Here is a 19,120-nt window from a genome sequence, read left to right on the forward strand (position 1 = left end):
AAAGCTTGACTCTTGGAAAGTTAATCATGTTAATTTGATTAATTTATATTTAGATAATTAAAAAGGTGAGAATTTAAAGAAGGTGGGAACCCATGTTAATAGATATTAGCAAAATAAACCCAAGAAATTTCAAACGTAAAGGTTAGTTGAAAAATGACTTTCAATGTTAACCCTATGAGCAGACTGACAGACAAAAGTAAACTGATGGTTATATTCCTATTGGCCAAAATATTAATCTACGCCTTTATGCAAATATGTCTCAGAAATTACTAGTCAATACTGGGTCAACTGTGGCTTTTTCCCTAAATTACAATCTTTTCCAAAGCCATATGACCAGGTGAACAATTTAACAGACTTTTAAATCTTACTGAATATCAATGAGAGCTTTCTGGTTGAATAATAAAAATGGTAAAGACTCATAATAAAACCAGCATCTACGAGAAAACTGAAATTTTAGGAAGATTTATACTCTGAGGAATTAGAAAACCAAAGTAACTTTCTTAACCAATTGAAAATTTTCACTTCTTATACGGGAAAGCAGTAGTTCTGAAAAGCCTGGCTATTAAATAAAATCCAAACTAAACATTTATGAGAATAATTCACAATAGTAGCCAGAAAAGATGTTTTGTCGAAAGATGCTGACTGTTGTGGGGGTGGAGTCTAAAGGCAAGTTAAGAACGTAGCAAACAGCAGTGGAACTCTCCTGGTTAGAGCACGACAGCCGGCCTCTGGGCCAAGGCCCATGATTCCTTCCCAGCCCCAGCAGTCAGCTGTTGTTACAGGCTGCCCGTTTGTGTCCCCTGCCCCCAAATTCACACAATGAAGCCCTAAGCCCTGGAGGATGGACCTTTGGGAGGTGATCAGGTCATGAGGTTGGAGCCCTTTGATGGTATTAGTTTCCTCTTTCTTAGCCCTGTGAGGACTCAGGGAGAAGGTGGCCCGTGGTCCATGGATCAGGCAGTGGGTTCTCACCAGACCTCAGATCTGCTGGTGCCTTGATCTTGGGACCACTCAGCCTCCAGAACTGTGAGAAATAGGCATTTCCTTTTTAAACCACCCAGTTCAAGGTATAGTTTTTTGTTACCACAGCTGGAGCTAATAAGACAGCTCCCATGAAGCTTACCACCACGTGCTGGTAAAGGCTTGTGAAAGTGGAGCTGGGACAGGGTGGTCACGTGAGCCCACCTGTAGGAAGCCTGAGGAAGGTCGCGAATGCTGCCTGGAGAGCCCCTGGTGGCTAGGCTACTGGTGCTAATAAACGCTACCCTTCACAGCCCTGGGCTCCTTATTGTCATCAAGGCATCAATCTCCCCTGATGTCACCCAGAAGAACCCAGAGGAGCAGAGGGACAGGGAACCACATCTCGTACAACTTACTGAATTGGCTTCTTTTTCCAAAGCAGGGCGCGCATCGCTGCTCGCTGGGTTCTTTGGTATAGCAAGTTCAGACTTCTTAGCTTTTGGCTCAGCTTTGCTTTCTTTGGCAACTGGTTTTGTCACAGATTTAGGGGGACTCCACTTGTTGGGTGACGGCTTGTGCACCAGTGCCGAGGAAGACTGGCTCGACCCCTCCTCCTCTGTGTCCTCCGGAGGGTGCTGGGGGGCGTTCAGTTTCACGTAGTAGCCGTGGTACTGAGAGTGCAGCTCCCCGTTACTGGGGTTGGGGATGTGGTGGCGGCCAGAGTACTTGGAGGAGGGCACGACCGCCCCCACCTCCTTGGGGGGGGCCTTGGAGGTCAAGGGCTTGTTGACGGCGGCTGTCACCTTCTCCTCAGCCGCGCTGCGTCTGTCCTGGTTGAGTCTCGCCCCTGAACTGGGGTTCTGCTTCCTTGCGGGCTTTGGGGAGGGAGAGCGGCCTTGTCTGGGACTTGGCTCAGGAGACTCTGGGGGTGTGGTGCCTTTGCGGTAGAAGTGAGGCGATTCCTTTGGTGTGGGGGGCTTTTCCGGGACCTTGTCTTCGGGATTTTCTTTAGCATCTACACCTTCCTGAAATCTCTGTTTGATGTAATCTGGGCCTGGGGAGAAAGTGGACAACAGAAGGGGAGGTGATAAAAATGAGGCATAAAGGCTTACTCCTCTCATGGCTACAAACATATAAATATTTGCTAAATCAACTTAGCCTTTCCTCTTTTTCTCTAAAATATATTTATAAGGCTTTGACTAAGCACAAGGATGTTTCATGCCCTGGGAGAAAGATTAAGGTGATTATGTACTTGCCTGGAGAATCCCATGGACAGAGGAGCCTGGCAGGCTATGGTCCACAGGGCCGCACAGATTCGGACACTACTTAGCACGCACACGCACATATGTACCATTAATTTACACTATTTTGATAGCCATAAAAGTGAAACAGTCCTGATTTCCCTTCCTCCTGCTGGCAGAACAGGGAGGCAGAATTCATATGGATGGAGCACTGCTGACAGCACCATAATTAATCTGCATGTTCAAATTACATGGTATAACTAAAATACAAAGTATATGCTCATATACAAAAATAAACTGACTTGTATGCTTAATATTTAATATATTAGAACACTTAAATATATTAAAAAGAATGTTTTAAAAAATCATCTACATTGGAGGAGGAGAACATGCAAATAACCTATTTTTTAATGACCCTTCATTAAAGGAGCATTTAAACCGCCCAGTTAGAAACAAACACTGCGGTGTAGGTTACACTTCACAGGATAACTTACTCAGAGGCCCTTCAGAGTCTGGCTTTGCATCGGCCGCGTTTCTGCAGGCATCCGAGTTAAGACAAGCCAGCTGTCCTTGGCTCTGCAGTCTAGTCTCAAGACTTTTTTTCTGAGTACTTTAGAATTGTTTAACAATCACATGTTATTTTTATAAAAAAGAATCATGTTTTTAAAAAGGGACCCTGGTGCATTGTTATTTTATGGGCAGGTTTGGGGGAGAGTAAGGAGAACTTGTACTACAAGACTGTCCCACCAGCTGTAAGCGCTTCAGGAGGCCAGCATCCAGAGAAGGAAGTCTCTGCAGACCTCAGATGTGCTCCAAGGCCCAGGCACTCTGCCCTTCCCCAGTAGCCTCCCCTGTACAGCCTTTGGCCACCACTTCACCCAGCCACCATTTCTCATCAAAGGAAATCAAATCAAGGTCACCCAGTCCAACTGGCCCTCTTCTCTGCAAATGGGAGGTAGCTGACTGTATCATCTCTGGAGTATCCAAAGGAGAACTCACCCATCAACTTGCTTATAGGAACTGACTAGCTCTTGTCAATCCCAGAGCATTGCCTCTATCACTTTCCTTCCTGCCTCCATGCCCAGCCCTCACCCCAGGCGGGGCTGAAAGACAATTACCTGTGATTGTTAAAAATGCATACTACTTCCATCAACAGATGAATGGATAAAGGAGAGGTTTAGACACCCAAAACTGACAGACTAATGAAATTTTGCCATTTATGGCCACATGGATGGACTTGGAGGGCATGATGCTAAGTGGAATAAGTCAGAGAAAGACAAATACCATATGTTATCCCTTATATGTGGGAATAAAATAATTTGACATATAAGGGATAGCATTTGTCTTTCTCTGACTTATTTCGCTTAGCATCATGAATATGTGAAACTAGCAGACTCACAGGTATAGAGAACAATCTTGTGGTTACCAGTGGGGAGGGAGGGACAGGCAGTGTATGGGTGGGGGAGTGGGAGATACAAGCTATATAAGTGGTAAGACAGGCTCAAGGATGTACTGTACAAGGAGAACATAGCTAATATCTTGGAATAACTGTAAATGGGAAATAACCTTTAAAATTGTATAAAAATAAAAAATTACCAACTAGTCACTGCTCTTCCTGGGACAATCTAATTATTTATTGTGAGATGGCCATTTATTATACAAGGTGTTTTCCAAAGTGTTAAGCCTTATCAAAATCCTAGCAAGTGGGCATTATCCTGATTTTACTGATACGGAAACAGCTGCAGTAGCTGAAAAACCCAAAGTCACACAGCTCCTGTGGATCCTTAAGATAAAATATCATGCAACATGTAATATATTAAGCCCAGAAGTGAGAATTCCCAAGGGCCCACATTTATAGGTTGCACTAAGGGACAAAAGCATAAGAGTTCTATCTCACAGTCCATCCTGCAGAAGATAAAGCCACCACTCAGAGGTCAAACTTCCCAAACAGGTCAAGATCATATGCCAACAATCGAGATTTCCTTTCTAAACTTAAGGTTAAACACCCTCTTTACAAGAATTGGCAATATTCTTTTAAATCCACTAAATATGGCAGCATGAATTCTTGGCACAGAGAAAGTTATCTTGCTTGGCTATCCTATCCCCTCTCCAGGTGACTCTTCCCGACCCAGGAATTGAACCAGGGTCTTCTGCACTGCAGACGGATTCTCTACCAGCTGAGCTATCAGGGAAGCCTGAAGAAAAAGAGGCAACTGCAATTATTCAAAAGGTGCCGTTTTTCTTTCCAGCTCCTTCCTTGGGGCTCTGACTAGACCATTACCACCAAGAGAAAGCAGCATTAGCAGCAGCCCTGGAAGGACAGGTTTTTCAACAGGTTCGCCCTGACTTTCAAAAACCCATGAAGAGAATTTATCCTGGTTTTTCACAGAGAAGTCCCTCATCTACTGCAGACTCATTTTTATACAACACCCCCTCCGCAGTATGCTGATGGCATATTTCCTCCCACCTTTCAATGCCACATTTCATCAGACTTTGGTTTCACCTGTGCTTCACTTCCATCCAATTTTAGAGCATGACTGAAATACCCACCTAGGCATGGTAGTAAGTGTTCCGTGCAAAGGTAATTAATAGGCAAGACTCTTAAAGCCAATGGATTTTCCCCTTAAAGTCACCTAACTCTGAAACACAAACTACAAAGTACTTTCAATGTCTTCAATCCAAGGGGTAAGTGCAAAAGTTATTTTTGCAGACCTTTCTATCTTAAGATTGAGGCATATGAAAAGCTAATGTCTGACTTAAATACACACACCAAAAAGAACAGGAACAAAATAGATTCTGGCAGACGTGGCTAGTTATACATTCTTAAAGTTGGAAGGAGAGAGTCACTGAACCACAGGAAATAAAGATGTCATAAAGCCCGCGTGCTTCAATTTGAAAATGTGAGACTGGAACTGCGATGCTTAAGAGTTTAGGGTTTATCTGGGTAACCACTGGTCTTACCTGTGTCTACTGAGGAAAGCAGATGAGAAGCTGAAATGGGAACTGCTTTGACAGGTCCCAGCAACGGGACAGCTGCCAGCAAAGGATGAGACTGCTGAAATGCTAACAGCGGCAAGAGGTGGTTTATTTGAGAGGAAACTCAGTCAATTCAGTGATAGTGGGTCCCAGAAAAAGAATTTTTTTTAAAAAAAGTGATATGCTTTAGTTATCTGGAAAAAGAACAAAGACCTATAATACCTGAATAGAAAGCCTAGTTTCAAATGCTCTTTGTAAAGAGTAAATAGATCTCCCCCTACCTCTTAATTTATGCCATTGTGAATAGGCCAAGCTGAGACTGATCTGGCCCCTGGAGGATTCTGTATTAATGGCCTTACAAAGCTATATTCTGGATTCCACTGAACATATTTACTATGTTTATTAACTCTTAAATACCAGTGTAGCCAACTCCTTTAGATCTGTAGGCCTCTCGTGCATTGCTTCTAATCTTAAATGTTTTCAGAAAGGCATTTTTCACTTGTGCCCATCTTCTCAGACATGGTTTTCAGGCATATTCAGTTTTATCTACAGGGCTTCTGATGATACTCAGAATCTGTTGAGCTCAGAGAATTTACTAGCACCATCTTTCAGATTAAAAACACACACACACACACACACACACACACAACCTCCCAGCTTTATTACCCATTAAAAATTGGCTGAATGAGGGAATAAACGTACTTCAAAGCAGTGTTCCCCATGAGCTGCCTAGCGGAGGCATGTGGGGTGCGATTCCCAGAGAATTTAGTAAGTATTAATTGAAGCCTAGAAATCTTGAGGTTTAATAAATGTTCCAGGTAACTCTAATGTATTCAGAGCTGGCATTTAAAAGCATGGCAAGTTTGGGATGGACATGTACACACTGCTATATTTAAAATAGATAACCAACAAGGAATTCCTGTAGAGCACAGGGAACTCTGCTCAATATTCTGTAATAACCTCCATGGAAAAAGAATCTGAAAAAGAATGCCGCTGCTGCTGCTAAGTCTCTTCAGTCGTGTCCAACTCTGTGCGACCCCATAGACGGCAGCCCACCAGGCTCCCCCATCCCTGGGATTCTCAAGGCAAGAACACTGGAGTGGGTTGCCATTTCCTTCTCTAATGCATGAAAGAGTGAAAGTGAAGTCGCTCAGTCGTGTCCGACTCTCAGCGACCCCATGGACTGCAGCCTACCAGGCTCCTGCGTCCATGGGATTTTCCAGGCAAGAGTACTAGACATATGTATATGTCTAACTGAATCACTTAGGTGTGCACTTGAAACTAATACATTGTTAATCAACTATAATATAAAATTAAAAATAAACGAGAAAAAAAGACACCAGGGTGAGAGACCTTGAAATAAAAGACTGATTTCACACACAAAAAAATAAATTTGAACAGTATGGCAAGAAGTATGCTGACCAGAGCCAACCTAACTCCAGCCTTCCTCACCTGCATCCAGCTGGAAATGGTTCCAACATGGCATAGTCAACTGGGGCGGGCCAGCTCAATGAGGGTGTAGACTTAGATTTTCCAGAGTAAGATTAAGTGCTTTTAAAACAAAATATCTAACATACTGTGGAGGGCAGAAGTTTTTCCTGGACAGTTTCCTTGGGGGGCGCATGGTGTGCCTGTGCTTGTTCTGTGTGGTAACGTGCCCATGCCGCGATGCCAGCACCACAGAGCTGATCAGATGCAGCGGCTCACTACAAAGATGGGTCAGAATATCGCCAGAGAGGAAATGATGACAAGTGCTGAGAGTTGCCGCAGTCAGCATTTTGGTCTGTTTTTACAGACAGTATTTCTGAGTCCTTAAGGGATGTTTCTGGGAAGAAGTCAGGTCACCTGCTAACTGACGTGCCACACAACACAAAACAACAACACATTGTTGTTGAGCACATGTCAGGCCCCCACGCGGAGAGGTTATGAGTTACAGTTGGCATGAAGCCTCTGAACAGATACTGCAGATGGAAAACAGCGGGGCGTTCAGCTAGTTCTTCATATGTGAGCCTCGGTGAAATGGTGGGGGGCACCACGAAGACCCCCCAGGGCAGTGCACATGCTTCGTAGCAACATCAGAAGTCATTACATGGAATTTTGGTATTTTTGATGGGGACTGTCAGTCACTAAAAGAAGACCAGATTGAAAGGTTTTAAAAAAATTATACAACTGATGGCAGATCACTATGTGGAAAGAATGACACTTTCCAAAGGACTTTAGGGTCCCATCCAGTACTGTCCTGCAACTTCTGAGAACAGAACCGTAGCACTCCGGTCTGCAAGTCATAGGACACTCAGCCAGGGTTGTGCATGTGGCAGGCTCTTAGTACACATGTGTGTCAAATGGGATACAGTGGGATACACAGGTGGTAATAATCTGAAGTCCCATGAATTACTAATTTCTCATCAACTAGTAGATTATTCCATTTCCCTTTCTCTATGAAAAAAAGTTATTCCAAAATTTGGGTCTGTAAAGTGAGTTTAGAAGTTATCTATTCCAGGAAACTTTTTTTTTTTTCTTAACAAAAAGTACTTATTAATAATGTGTGTTAGTGTGTCTGACTCTTTGTGACCCCATGTATCGTAGCCTGCTAGGCTCCTCTGTCCGTGGGATTCCACAGGCAAAAGAATATGGAATGGGTTACCATTTCCTATTCCAAAGCATAGACAATTCTTGGGACTTCTAATTCATACCAGAAGTGTGAGCTTAGTTGACACTGTCTCAAAATAACCTATACCAAAAGACTTCACTTGAAGTAATCAACACATTCTATGCACATGTGTGTAACATACATGCTCTTGTACCTTGAACGCTTGTGTCTCCTTGCCCTCACAAATTCAGATGTTGAGGCCCTAACCCCCAGTGTGATGTTACTTGGTGGTGGGGCCTTGGGGAGATAGTTTAGCTCATGAGGGGAAACTCTCATGAGTCTCATGGGCTTAATGTTCTTATAAAAACTGGAAGAGACACCAGAGTTCTCATCCTCCAGGTTCATGGACTGTGGAAAGGCTGTCTGCCAGCTGGGAAGAATCACCTGAACCCAATCGTGTTAGCATCCAGATCTTGCAATTACAGCTTCCAGAACTAAGAAAAATAAATGTCTGTTGTGTAAGCCACCATGTCCATGGTATTTTGTTGTAGCAGCCCAAGTCAACTAATAGACATGCTTAAACCCAGGAAGATGAAGCTTGTGAGGCTGTTGCTTGGGTCACCTCCCAAGAGGGCTCTACATAATATAGTCACCTATACTATGTATATATAATATACGCTATATAAGTATAGTCTACATAATGTAGTCACATTCGCTTTTTCCATCCATGACCAGTCACCCCCACAACTGATAAACATCACTTGAAATAAAAAACAAAATAAGGCATCTTGATGGAAAGGAAACTGAAGCAGTGGGAGGAAAAGAGCCATACACAGAGTTTCCTAATTACCGTTCGCCATGTCCAGCTCCCCACCACCTCCTCCGTTGACCATCCCAAGTCCTGTCTAGGCTTTCCTGGCTCAGAAAGCCCATTTCATCAGCCCTTTGAAGCCGCGCCACCCCTCAGGGCCGACTCCCATCGCCGAAGCTCACAAGACTGACATGTGACACCAGAAGAGCGATTCATCAGTTCACAATGAGCGAGGTAAATGTCACAAAGGCCGGGACCAGCACTGATGCCACCAGGGCACGCTCTCCCCACTGGCAGACCTCCACGAGAAGCTTCACCAAAATTAGAAGGTTACTGGTGATGGTGGAATTGAGACAGAGGCATGAGATGAATCAAGTATCCAATGGCATCAGGCTGAGCGCGCCTGTTGCATCCATTTCCTCACTTGGATGATCTTGCCAATAAAGCCATACACGCTGGCTACCTCTCCCTGCGTCCTTCCCCATAACAAAACGTCCCTGCCAGTGCAACTACAATACTCCAAGGTTCTGGCTGCAGCTTCGCTCTCCTCTGGATAGTGTTCGAATGGACACTGCCTATTTTTGCCTCTGTGACTCTTTTTTTTTTTAATACTACTTTGGGTGACCAAGTCTTAGTAAGTTCTAATACACTAAATCAGGTCACAAGGAAATCTTGCTGAACTACAGACATACTACCTATCACATATGATCATTTTATACATTCCTGTGCTGTCTCTTGGGCTTATTTTAACACTCAGTTGCTAAGTCGTGTCCGACTCTTTGCTACCCCATCGACAGCAGCACGCCAGGCCTCCCTGTCCCTCAACCACCTCCCGGAGTTCGCCCAAGTTCATGTCCATTTAATTCTCAGAGGGCAATCTTACTTCTAAGTTCTGGGGGTATGACTCACTGCGTCACTCTTACTCATGGCAATTTAGGTTTCTGTGTGTGAATGCAATTATCTACATACATGAATTCAACTACACACACGAATGCAATTACCTACATACACGGTCAGATACATCTATTCGAATGCCTTGTACTGTTCTAACCCTGCCCTTTGAATGATTAAGCTATCCCACATGGCCACCGTTTTTACTGTGCATTTATTTGCCTGTGCCTGGTCTTAGTTGCGGGATGTGGGATCTAGTTCCTTGACCAGGATTGAACCCAGGCCCCCTGCATTGGGAGCACAGAGTCTTAACCACTGGACCACCAGGGAAGTCCCTTTTCCGTCATTTTTAATTGAACTGTAGAATAATACAGATTTGAGCTAAAAAGTATAAGATTGAATTAAGACTGGAAACTTCTGAAAATACTGCCGACTCCTGAAAAGAGGTAACTCATCATAAAAGTTCAAAATATTAGCTATGACAGATACCCTTTTTTCCAAGGGTTAACGACTTCTATGCACGACACATTCATTCCCAACAAAGGAAACATTTGTATCTGGGATATGTAAATGAAACGCGCAGTCTGACTCAGAAAAAGTACTTGAAAGCCCTTTCAGAAATGTCTATCTGATTTGATCACCCTGTGAAGAATACACAGTGGAAAGCATGAGTTATGCTCCCTTGAGAAGATCAATAATACTCAGTACAGAAAAGGCTTTCTATACAGTTGCTGAAGGTAGTGCTGGCTGTGGGTCAAAGGGGATCGCTGCCGTCCCCCCTTAGCTCCTGTCTCAAATAGACCCCTTGTCATCTCATGCTACTCTGATGTATTTATTACTGAGGGACAACTGGCTTGTGTGATGATGTTTTAGCTACGAAAGGGTGGAATGGCATTTTCCCACATTTTCCCCCCTCCTCAAATGCTTTCCCATCACAAAAGGCTTTAAAAAACCTTTTAGTCTGAAAAATTGAGATGACCTCCCCTATCATCTACCTCCTGTTAACACCAACTGGCAATCTCAGGGACCCCATCCCCAGCGGAGTGAACAACAGAACTGAGCAATTACCATCTGCAGACAATAGTGAGTTTGTTTGCTTCCACAGCAGCTCAAGGCTAGGGCTGCGTCATGAAGCTGCTTTGCCTCCCGACTGCCCAGCTGCTCCCAACAGCATCACTACTGCAAAGGGACAAGAGGGTCCCTCCTGGGTGGCTGAACCCCCTCTTCAGCTCTCACACCCTACAACAAGTAGTTCCCAAGGTCCTTAGGCCCAGGGATGTGGGAACTTCCAGAGAAGCGTTTATTCCTACCCCCAAAATGGAAAATTTCCCTTTCCTAATAAAACAAGTATGCATTAAAAGATTTCAGTTGACCCAGAGATGGGACACAAATAAAATAAAACACAACACAAAGGACGCATATGAAAGAAACATCCATTGCCACTGGTTTTCTCCCTTGAGCTATACAGAACTAGTCACTCTATAGTAACTCAATCACTCTGCACCCGAACCCAGCCCTGTCCCAAAGCGCTCTCATAAAAACTGAGTCTTGCTAAATGGCCTTTTACTGTCTTCACCCTTAACAGAAAAGAAAAATCCTGTCCTTTCTTTCTCATTCTCCCATGCCATGTTACAGTCAATTTTCTAGCTTTTACATGGAAGCTTGCTCTTCTGTACACCGTGACTTACCTTGTTCACGCAGTCACACGGATGCCCTGTGGGTTCCAGTATTTTATCACCCTCACTGGAACCAAACAGGTATTGGACACACGTGTTGTGCAGGGTGCTAGTTATCCAGCTTGATTAACAGAAACCAATGGGGAAAAACTCTTCACCAAGAAAACATAAATTTCGATACTTAGAAATTAAGAACATTTCTTTTAGTCTCTTTGCCTGGAAACCTGTTGATCCCTTCAATCAACAGGAAGTTGTTTCTACAACAATGCAGAATCAATAAAATGGCAATTGCCACCTTTTCCTATAACACATATTAAACATAATCCTATAACATCCTGTATTAAAGAAAGGGATGGAAACAGTTTACTAGGAAAGCTCTAAGGAGTGAGTTAAATATTTAAACCTGCTGTAAACATCTGCTTACTGCTACGGTACAACGTTTGAGAGGCAGATGACCTGGGCTGATTTTGTGTGTGCGTGGTTGTCCCTTTCATTTTTCTATCATGACATACATTCTCCTCTTAGTCTGTGCAGAGGCAACTGTCTTTAAGTGGTGCGTTTCTTTACATCCCAACATTCCTTAGGTGTATTAAAAACATGAGCCCAGTACTTCTAGTTTTTCCTTTGCTAATGTGATTGTTACAGGTGCCTGATTTTGAGGCATTTGTTTTAGCACCTGTGATGGGCCCTGACACATAACACCATTTCTTGGATGCTTCTTTTAGATTCTCATCTTGCTTATGCTATCAGTTGGAAGTTTGCTGCTCTGGGTGGGAGAGCAGAAGGCGAGGGAGACGCACCCGGGAAGAACAAGCCAGAACTCCAGCACGAACACTCAAGACTTCAGACATGTGTTACTCTAAGCTCCCAATTTTACTGTAGTCCTGCTGAAATTCAGGGGGCACAGATCTTCAGATTATAAAGAAAAGCAGGCGAAAGGAAACCAGAGGCCACGTTCCTAGCCCCCCACCCCCTCCTATCTCAGCAGGTCCTACCTGCTCCTACTTGCCCCCCACCCATTGCAGGTCCTACCTGCTCCCATCCCCCGACCAACAGCATCGCAGGTCCCACCTGGCTGGTAGAAGTCCGGCGACAGCTCTCGGGCCACAGCTCTCGCGATGTCACACTCCTGGCGGGCGGCCAGCGCGGCCTGGTCTGCTGCGTCAGCTTTGGCTCTCGCGTGGGCGGTCCTGCGGAAGCACAGAGGGTTGGTCAGCAAGTGTGCTGCTGCTGCTGCTGCTAAGTCGCTTCAGTCGTGTCTGACTCTCTGCGACCCCACAGACGGCAGCCCACCAGGCTCCCCTGTCCCTGGGATTCTCCAGGCAAGAACACTGGAGTGGGTTGCCATTTCCTTCTCCAAGGCATAAAAGTGAAAAGTGAAAGGGAAGTCACTCAGTCATGTCCGACTCTTAGCGACCCCATGGACTGCGGCCCACCAGGGTCCTCCATCCATGGGATTTTCCAGGCAAGAGTACTGGAGTGGGGTGCCACTGCCTTCTCCACAGCAAGGGTGGCGCCCTGGTAATTATACAGGACCTGCAAAAATGGTCTATGGGGCAGGCGGGGAGGGGAAGAAATGCTCAAAGTGACCCTGGCCCCACACCCGCCACAGGAAGTTCTGCACTCATTTCGCTGTGAGACGTCAATGATAAAAAAGGCGGATGAACACCTGTGAGTTGCCTTGATCTTTCTTGCAAGGTTGACGAATGTACATGGAAGTTATGCGCAGCTTAAAGCAAAGCTTACTGTTCAAAACGTACAGGATCAAATCCCCTATTGACTTTGGCTGGGGGTGCGGTTCTTCTTTTCTGTCCCCCAACCATGGAGAACAGAACTGGATCATGCAAATTAGTATAGAGCCCATATATTTCATTTCTCTGGTAGAGTCAATATAAGGATTTGAGTAAGAAAGATCTGCCCAGTGGTGTGCTAGTAAAGAAGCTCTCTGGGGAACAAAAAAAATTTAGTAAAACTCTGATCTGTAGCATCGACTGACTGCTTTAGAAATATTTTTTTGTTTTTTGGCCATGCTACACACCATGTGGGATCTTAGCTCCTAGACCTGAGATTAAACTTGAGCCCCCTGCACTGGAAGTGAGGACTCTTAACCACAGGGAAGTGCCAGCACTGGCTGATTTCTGTCGTGTATTGAAGACATGCTCCCAGCACGGCCAGGTCATGCTACCAGTGTGATTTGCTGAATGTGTAGTTGGGAGCAGACCAACACCGTGGGCTCCCCTCTGGGTCTGCTGGGAGAATGTGCCCAGGATGGTTCCAAGAAGTCCATTTAGTTGCTCTTTAAGCACGTTTCTTGTGTGAAACAAAAGAGGAGGAGAGAAGTGGAGCTGCAGAGGAGGAAAGGGGTCTGTTTCAGTCTACCACCTTCTCCCTGGCCCAATTCCTTACCCACTGAAACCTCTGCTCTTTCTAGAGGACTAGGGCTGAGAGGAAGGAAGCAGGAGTGAGAATGGGCCTCCCTATGGCAAGACTCACGGAGACTGACATCTGCCTGCCCAAGAAGAGGGGCTTGGAGGCTGAGACTGGGTCATCCACTTCCGAAGGAGAAGATCTTGTCCAATTGGTATTTAGATGACGACCCTGTGCACCTACTTCTTATAATTTTATAAACTTCCTATTTTCTTCTATTAGTGCTAGGCAGGGCTATGGTAACTAGTAGTAAAAGCTTAGGAAGAGTTTAAAACAGGTGACAGCACTTATTTCAGAGAGAGCAGGAGAGGAAATGTTGGGAAATGGCATTGTGTCCTAGCCAGGGAGGACAGGGTTTGACCTGAGGATCTGGGGCTAAATGCCGGAGGCCCCATTCTCCAATGACCTTCTCTAACTCCCTGCTTGCACCCTGTGTTCTCAGGCAGGGGCCCCCTTCACTCCTACTTAGGACCTAGCTGAGCTTGGAGGCTTGCTGTACTATAATGTTAAGTGTCATGGAGATTTTTATTTTAGGGATTTTTTTTTCTTAATTTTGGTCCTCTACTATATTCCCACCCCTTCATGGATCACAGCCTTGTCATGGGGAAGGGGCTTGCGTAACTCAATGAAGCTATGAGCCATGCTGTGCAGAGCCACCCAAGATGGATGGGTCATAGTGAAGAGTTCTGACACCATGTGGTCTACTGGAGGAGGGAATGACAACCTACTCTAGTATTCTTGCCTGGAGAATGCCACGGACAGGAGGAAAATGCAAGAAGATTAGACACCAGATGATAAGCCTCCAGGTTGGAAAGTGTCCAATATGTTACAGGGGAAGAGTGGAGGGCAATTACTAATAGCTTCAGTAAGAATGAATCGGCTGGGCCAAAATGGAAATGACATTCAGCTGAGGATGTGTCTGGTGGTGAAAGGAAAGTCTGATGCTGTGAAGAGCAATATCGCATAGGAACCTGGAATGGTAGGTAGGTCCATGAATCAAGGAAAATTGGACATGGTCAAGCAGTAGATGGCAAAGATTGAACACTGACATCTTAGGAATCAGTGAACTAAAATGGACAGGAATGGGTGAATTTAATTCAGATGACCATTATATCTACTTCTGTGATCAAGAATTCCTTAGAAGAAATGGCTTCGAGCTAGGCTTCAGCAGTGTTTGAACAGAGAACTTCCAAATTGTACAACCTGGTTTTCAAAGAGGCAGAGGAACCACAAAATCAAACTGCCAACTTTCAGTGGATCATGGAGAAAGCAAAGGAGTTTCAGAAAAAATCTATTTCTGCTTCATTGACTACACTAAAGGCTTTGACTGTGTGGACCATAACAAACTGCAGAAAATTCTTTAAGAGATGTGAGTACATGACTTTATCTGTCTCCTGAGAAACTTGTAAGCAGGTCAAAAAGCAACAGTAAGAACCAGACATGGAACAATGGACTAGTTCAAAATTGGGAAAGGAGTATGACAAGGCTGTATACCATCATGTCACCCTCTTTATTTAACTTATATGCAGAGTATATCATACAAAATGCCAAGCTGGATGAATCACAAGCTGGAATCCAGACTGCCAGGAGAAATATCAACAACCTCAGATATGCAGATGATACCACTCTAATGGCAGAAAGTGAAGAGGAATTAAGAACCTCTTGATAAGGGTGAAAAAGGAAAGTGAAAAAGCTGGCCTGAAACTCACCATTAAAAGACCAAGATCCTGACATCAGGTCCCATCACTTCATGGCAAACAGGAGAAAAAGTGGAAGCAGTGACAGATTTTCTTTTCTTGGGCTCCAAAACCACTGTGGACTGTGACTGCAGCCATGGAATTAAAAGATGGTTGCTCCTTGGAAGGAAAGCTATGACAAACCTAGACAGTGTATTATAAGGCAGAGATATCACTTTGCTGACAGAGGTCTGTATAGTCAAAGCTATGGTTTTTCAGTAGTCGTGCACAGATGTGAGAGTTGGAACATAAAGAAAGTTGAATGTCAAATTGATGCTTTAAACTGTGGTGCTGGAGAAGACTCTTAAGAGTCCTGTGGACTATAAGGAGATCACACCAGTCAACCCTGAATATTCACTGGAAACATTATTGCTGAGGCTGAAGCACCAATATTTTGGCCAACTGATGGGAAGAGCCAGCTCATTGGAAAAGACCCTGATGCTGGGAAAGACTGAGGGCAAGAGAAGGGGGCAGCAGAGGATGAAGATGGTTGGGTAGCATCACCAATTCAATGGACATGAGTTTGAACAAACTCCAGGAGACAGTGGAGGACAGAGAGTCGGGCACGGCTTAAGGACTAAATAACAGCAACACTATATTCCCAAGGCACAGAACACTGCTTGACACATAGTATTTATTGAAGGATCATTTCATAAATAAAAGAATGAAGGATGTTAGGAACAGCTGGGCAGTCACTTAAAAATGAATGGACTGACCAAACTACAGATCAGCAGTTTCCAAGGGTTCACAGTGAAAGCAGGTAAGGGATGAACAAGTGGATCACAAGGAATATTTAGGGGCTGAAACTATTCTGGATAATCCTCTAATGGGGAAGGGGGCACGACATCATGCTCTTGTCATAACCCACTGAACTGTACAAAGAGTGAACCATATAGTACGGACTTTTAGTTAATACTAACATATCCACATGGGTTCCTCAATTGTATCAAATGTACCCATTACTGCAAGATGTTAATAACAAGGGGAATTGGGTGTGGATGTGGGCAGAGGAGGTATACAGAAACTCTGTACTTCCTGCTCAATTTTTTCTGTATACTTAAAACTGCTCTAAAAAATAAAGTGTGTGAATTAAAATCGAATAAATCAAATTCATCAGAATTATTATTTATGAATTACAGAGGGTATTATATATGATCCCTGTTGATAGGGTATGCAGACAAGATCAAGAGGGTTAGAACATATTCCTAAAACCCCCCGAGGAAGCCACCACTGATGAGGCTTTAGTTCCATGTGTTGGGCCTGAGACTCAGTGGATGCCCTCTCTTATGCTCTCTCAGTTTCTCAGAATCTCAACTCTTTTTTGTCCCCAGAATTATTTTCCATTTTATCTGCTATACTTAGCTCGAGCCTAATTATGTCTAGGTACCATAATTAATGAAGCCACAAGAGTATAGTTATCCTGCCCTATAATAAAATCTGCTAGCCTTTCAAAGATAAACTTGCAAAATTCAAGTACTATCTATTCTGACTCAATCACAAACCACCACCATAGAGTGAAATAAATGGCGGAAGTATTTCCACCACTTCTGACAGCAAGCTAAACTGGAAAACAGACAAACACAGCTTAACCCTTCTTCAAATATATTTTGGAAGCACTGCATCAGTGAAGCCTTAACCCTTTACTACTTGTTCTTTCCTGTAAGATCAGACAAAGGTGGCGGGGGCACTTTTCCACTGAGTGCCTCCCTGTGTCAGTGCTTCTGCACGACTGCCATGATGGTCAAAACCATAGTCAAGCCTGAAACCAGGTGTGTGCCCAGGAGCTTCTGGTAATCCTGGACCTGGTAACAAGAAATAGAAGAGAGGGACTTCCCTGGTGGTCCAGTGGTTAAGAATCCACCTGCCAATGCAGGGGACACGGATTCAATCCCTGGTCTGGGAAGATCCTACATGCCGTGAGCAACTAAGCCCATGCATGACAACTGCCGTGTGCCTGGAGCCCGTGCTCTGCAACAGGAGAAGCCACCGCACACTGCACCGTAATGAAGAACAGCCCCCACCCCCACTGCAACTAGAGAAAGCCCACACACAGCAACAAATACCCAGCTTAGCCAAAAATAAATAAATAATTTTTAAAAAGTAGGAGAGAACAGGAAGCCATCTAAGTTTGCTGTCATCAAAAGTGCTGTGGGGTCGGGCCACTGATACATCTTGATTTTGTCCAGGGGAAAAATCCGGGCTTGACCCCAGTTCACGTGACTCATGTGTTCCAATCCCAGGCTCAGTTCTCGAGCAACGCACAATCCCTTTAGTCAGTAAGAGATGCCCAAATGCCATCGTTCGTGGGTCAGTGGTGGGGGGTTGGTGGTGGGAGAGAAGACAGGTGGAAACTACTCAAAGTGGATGCCCGGCTGCTTCCAGATGGCTGTTCACGTGAAACACATACAAAGAAGGAGCGCTCACACGTGCCCAAGAAGATTTTGTTTACTCCAAAGACTGCTGACACCCATCAATCTTCAGACCCTCAAAAATCTCCTAATACCATCATCATCACCTATACTTTCTCATATCAAATGCAGCAAAAAGTAAGGGGAAAACACCATCTCTCAGGCATCAGTGGCTGACTTTCTTTCAGGGTCCTACTTTTACCAATAAACCAGTTTTAACATGTAGAGAGTTACTATTTTGGGGTAAATAGCTACGGAGAGTTCTGGGTCACTGGCTAAGCTGGTATAGCAGGTTAAGTGACCCTCACCCAGACATAAGCCCTGCAAAGGTCACTTGCGAACAGCCCAAACAGCAACAGTGGAAGTTTTGAATGTCAGGCATCACTGCACTCAAACCTTCATTACAACTTGTTGCTTTCCAATCAGTAGTAATGTTAGTCGCTCAGTCATGTCCGACTCTTAGTGACCCCACGGATTACAGTCAACCACGCTCATGGAATTCTCCAGGCAATACTGGAGTGGGTTGCCATTTCCTTTTCCAGGGGATCTTCAGGGATCGAACCTGAGTCTCCTGCACTCGCAGGTGGATTCTTTACCATCTCAGCCACGAGGGAATTTGATGAGAATTTTTTTTTTTCTTTAGAGACTAAAATACATGTTTCATGAACTCTCAGAAACACCTTACTCAGAACAAAACAATCTGGCTTTCTCAGTTTTTCTTAAACATTATGTTTTTACAAAAAAAGAAAAGCACATAATATATGGAACACGCTCAGCACATACCTACTACTAAGGTACACGCAGGTCCCTCAGACAACTGTTCCAACTTGTTTCCATATTTTATGCACCTATTCACTGATGTAGCAGATAAAGATTTTAATCTAGAATGAACCAGAATTTGACTAAAGGTAAAACTGTATACAATGTTTATAATTTTCTATTTCTACTGTTTATATTTTCTTCCCAACAAAAAACTGCTTTGAGAAAAACATGCTGATTTTGATGTGTCTTCAAATTTGTTATGTTCAAAGTGAAGGTGCCTGATCTGACTCTGAAAATTTGATGGCAGAGGCTGTCATTGATTGGTTCAGGAGCTACACATGTAATCTGCTTTGATTTCCATATACTTACAGGAAATTATTATCAACATTTAAAAACCACAGTAATCAAGGGACTTCTCTGGTGGCCCAGTGGTTAGGAGACACTGCCAGTGCAGGAGACAGGGGTTCAATCCCTGGTCTGGGAACTAAGATCCACATGCCATGGGGCAACTAAGTCTGTGCATTGCAACTTCTGAGCCCACACACCCTAGAGTTCAAGCTCTGTGACAAGAGGAGCCGCTGCAATGGGAAGCCTGCATGCCGCTACTAGAGAGCTGCCACTGCTCTCCACATCTAGAGAAAA

General features: G+C 44.3%; 1 protein-coding gene across 5 annotated transcripts in view; it reads right to left on the reverse strand.

Moving 5' to 3' along the window:
* Nucleotides 1–19,120, reverse strand: part of JPH1 (junctophilin 1) — a 91,350-nt gene that overhangs the window by 7,199 nt on the left and 65,031 nt on the right. For 4 of the 5 annotated variants that reach the window (XM_061439025.1, XM_061439027.1, XM_061439026.1 and 1 more), the window contains exons 3-4: nucleotides 12,217–12,335; nucleotides 1,377–2,014 (exon numbers count right to left, since the gene is read on the reverse strand). In XM_061439025.1, coding sequence (XP_061295009.1) covers nucleotides 1,377–2,014; nucleotides 12,217–12,335 — 757 coding nt within the window. Of the gene's footprint in view, nucleotides 1–1,376; nucleotides 2,015–12,216; nucleotides 12,336–19,120 lie in introns of those variants that run through there. The other variant, XR_009740855.1, reaches the window with a different exon arrangement.

Source organism: Bos javanicus, chromosome 14 (assembly GCF_032452875.1).
Source record: "Bos javanicus breed banteng chromosome 14, ARS-OSU_banteng_1.0, whole genome shotgun sequence".
NCBI classification, from domain to species: domain Eukaryota; kingdom Metazoa; phylum Chordata; class Mammalia; order Artiodactyla; family Bovidae; genus Bos; species Bos javanicus.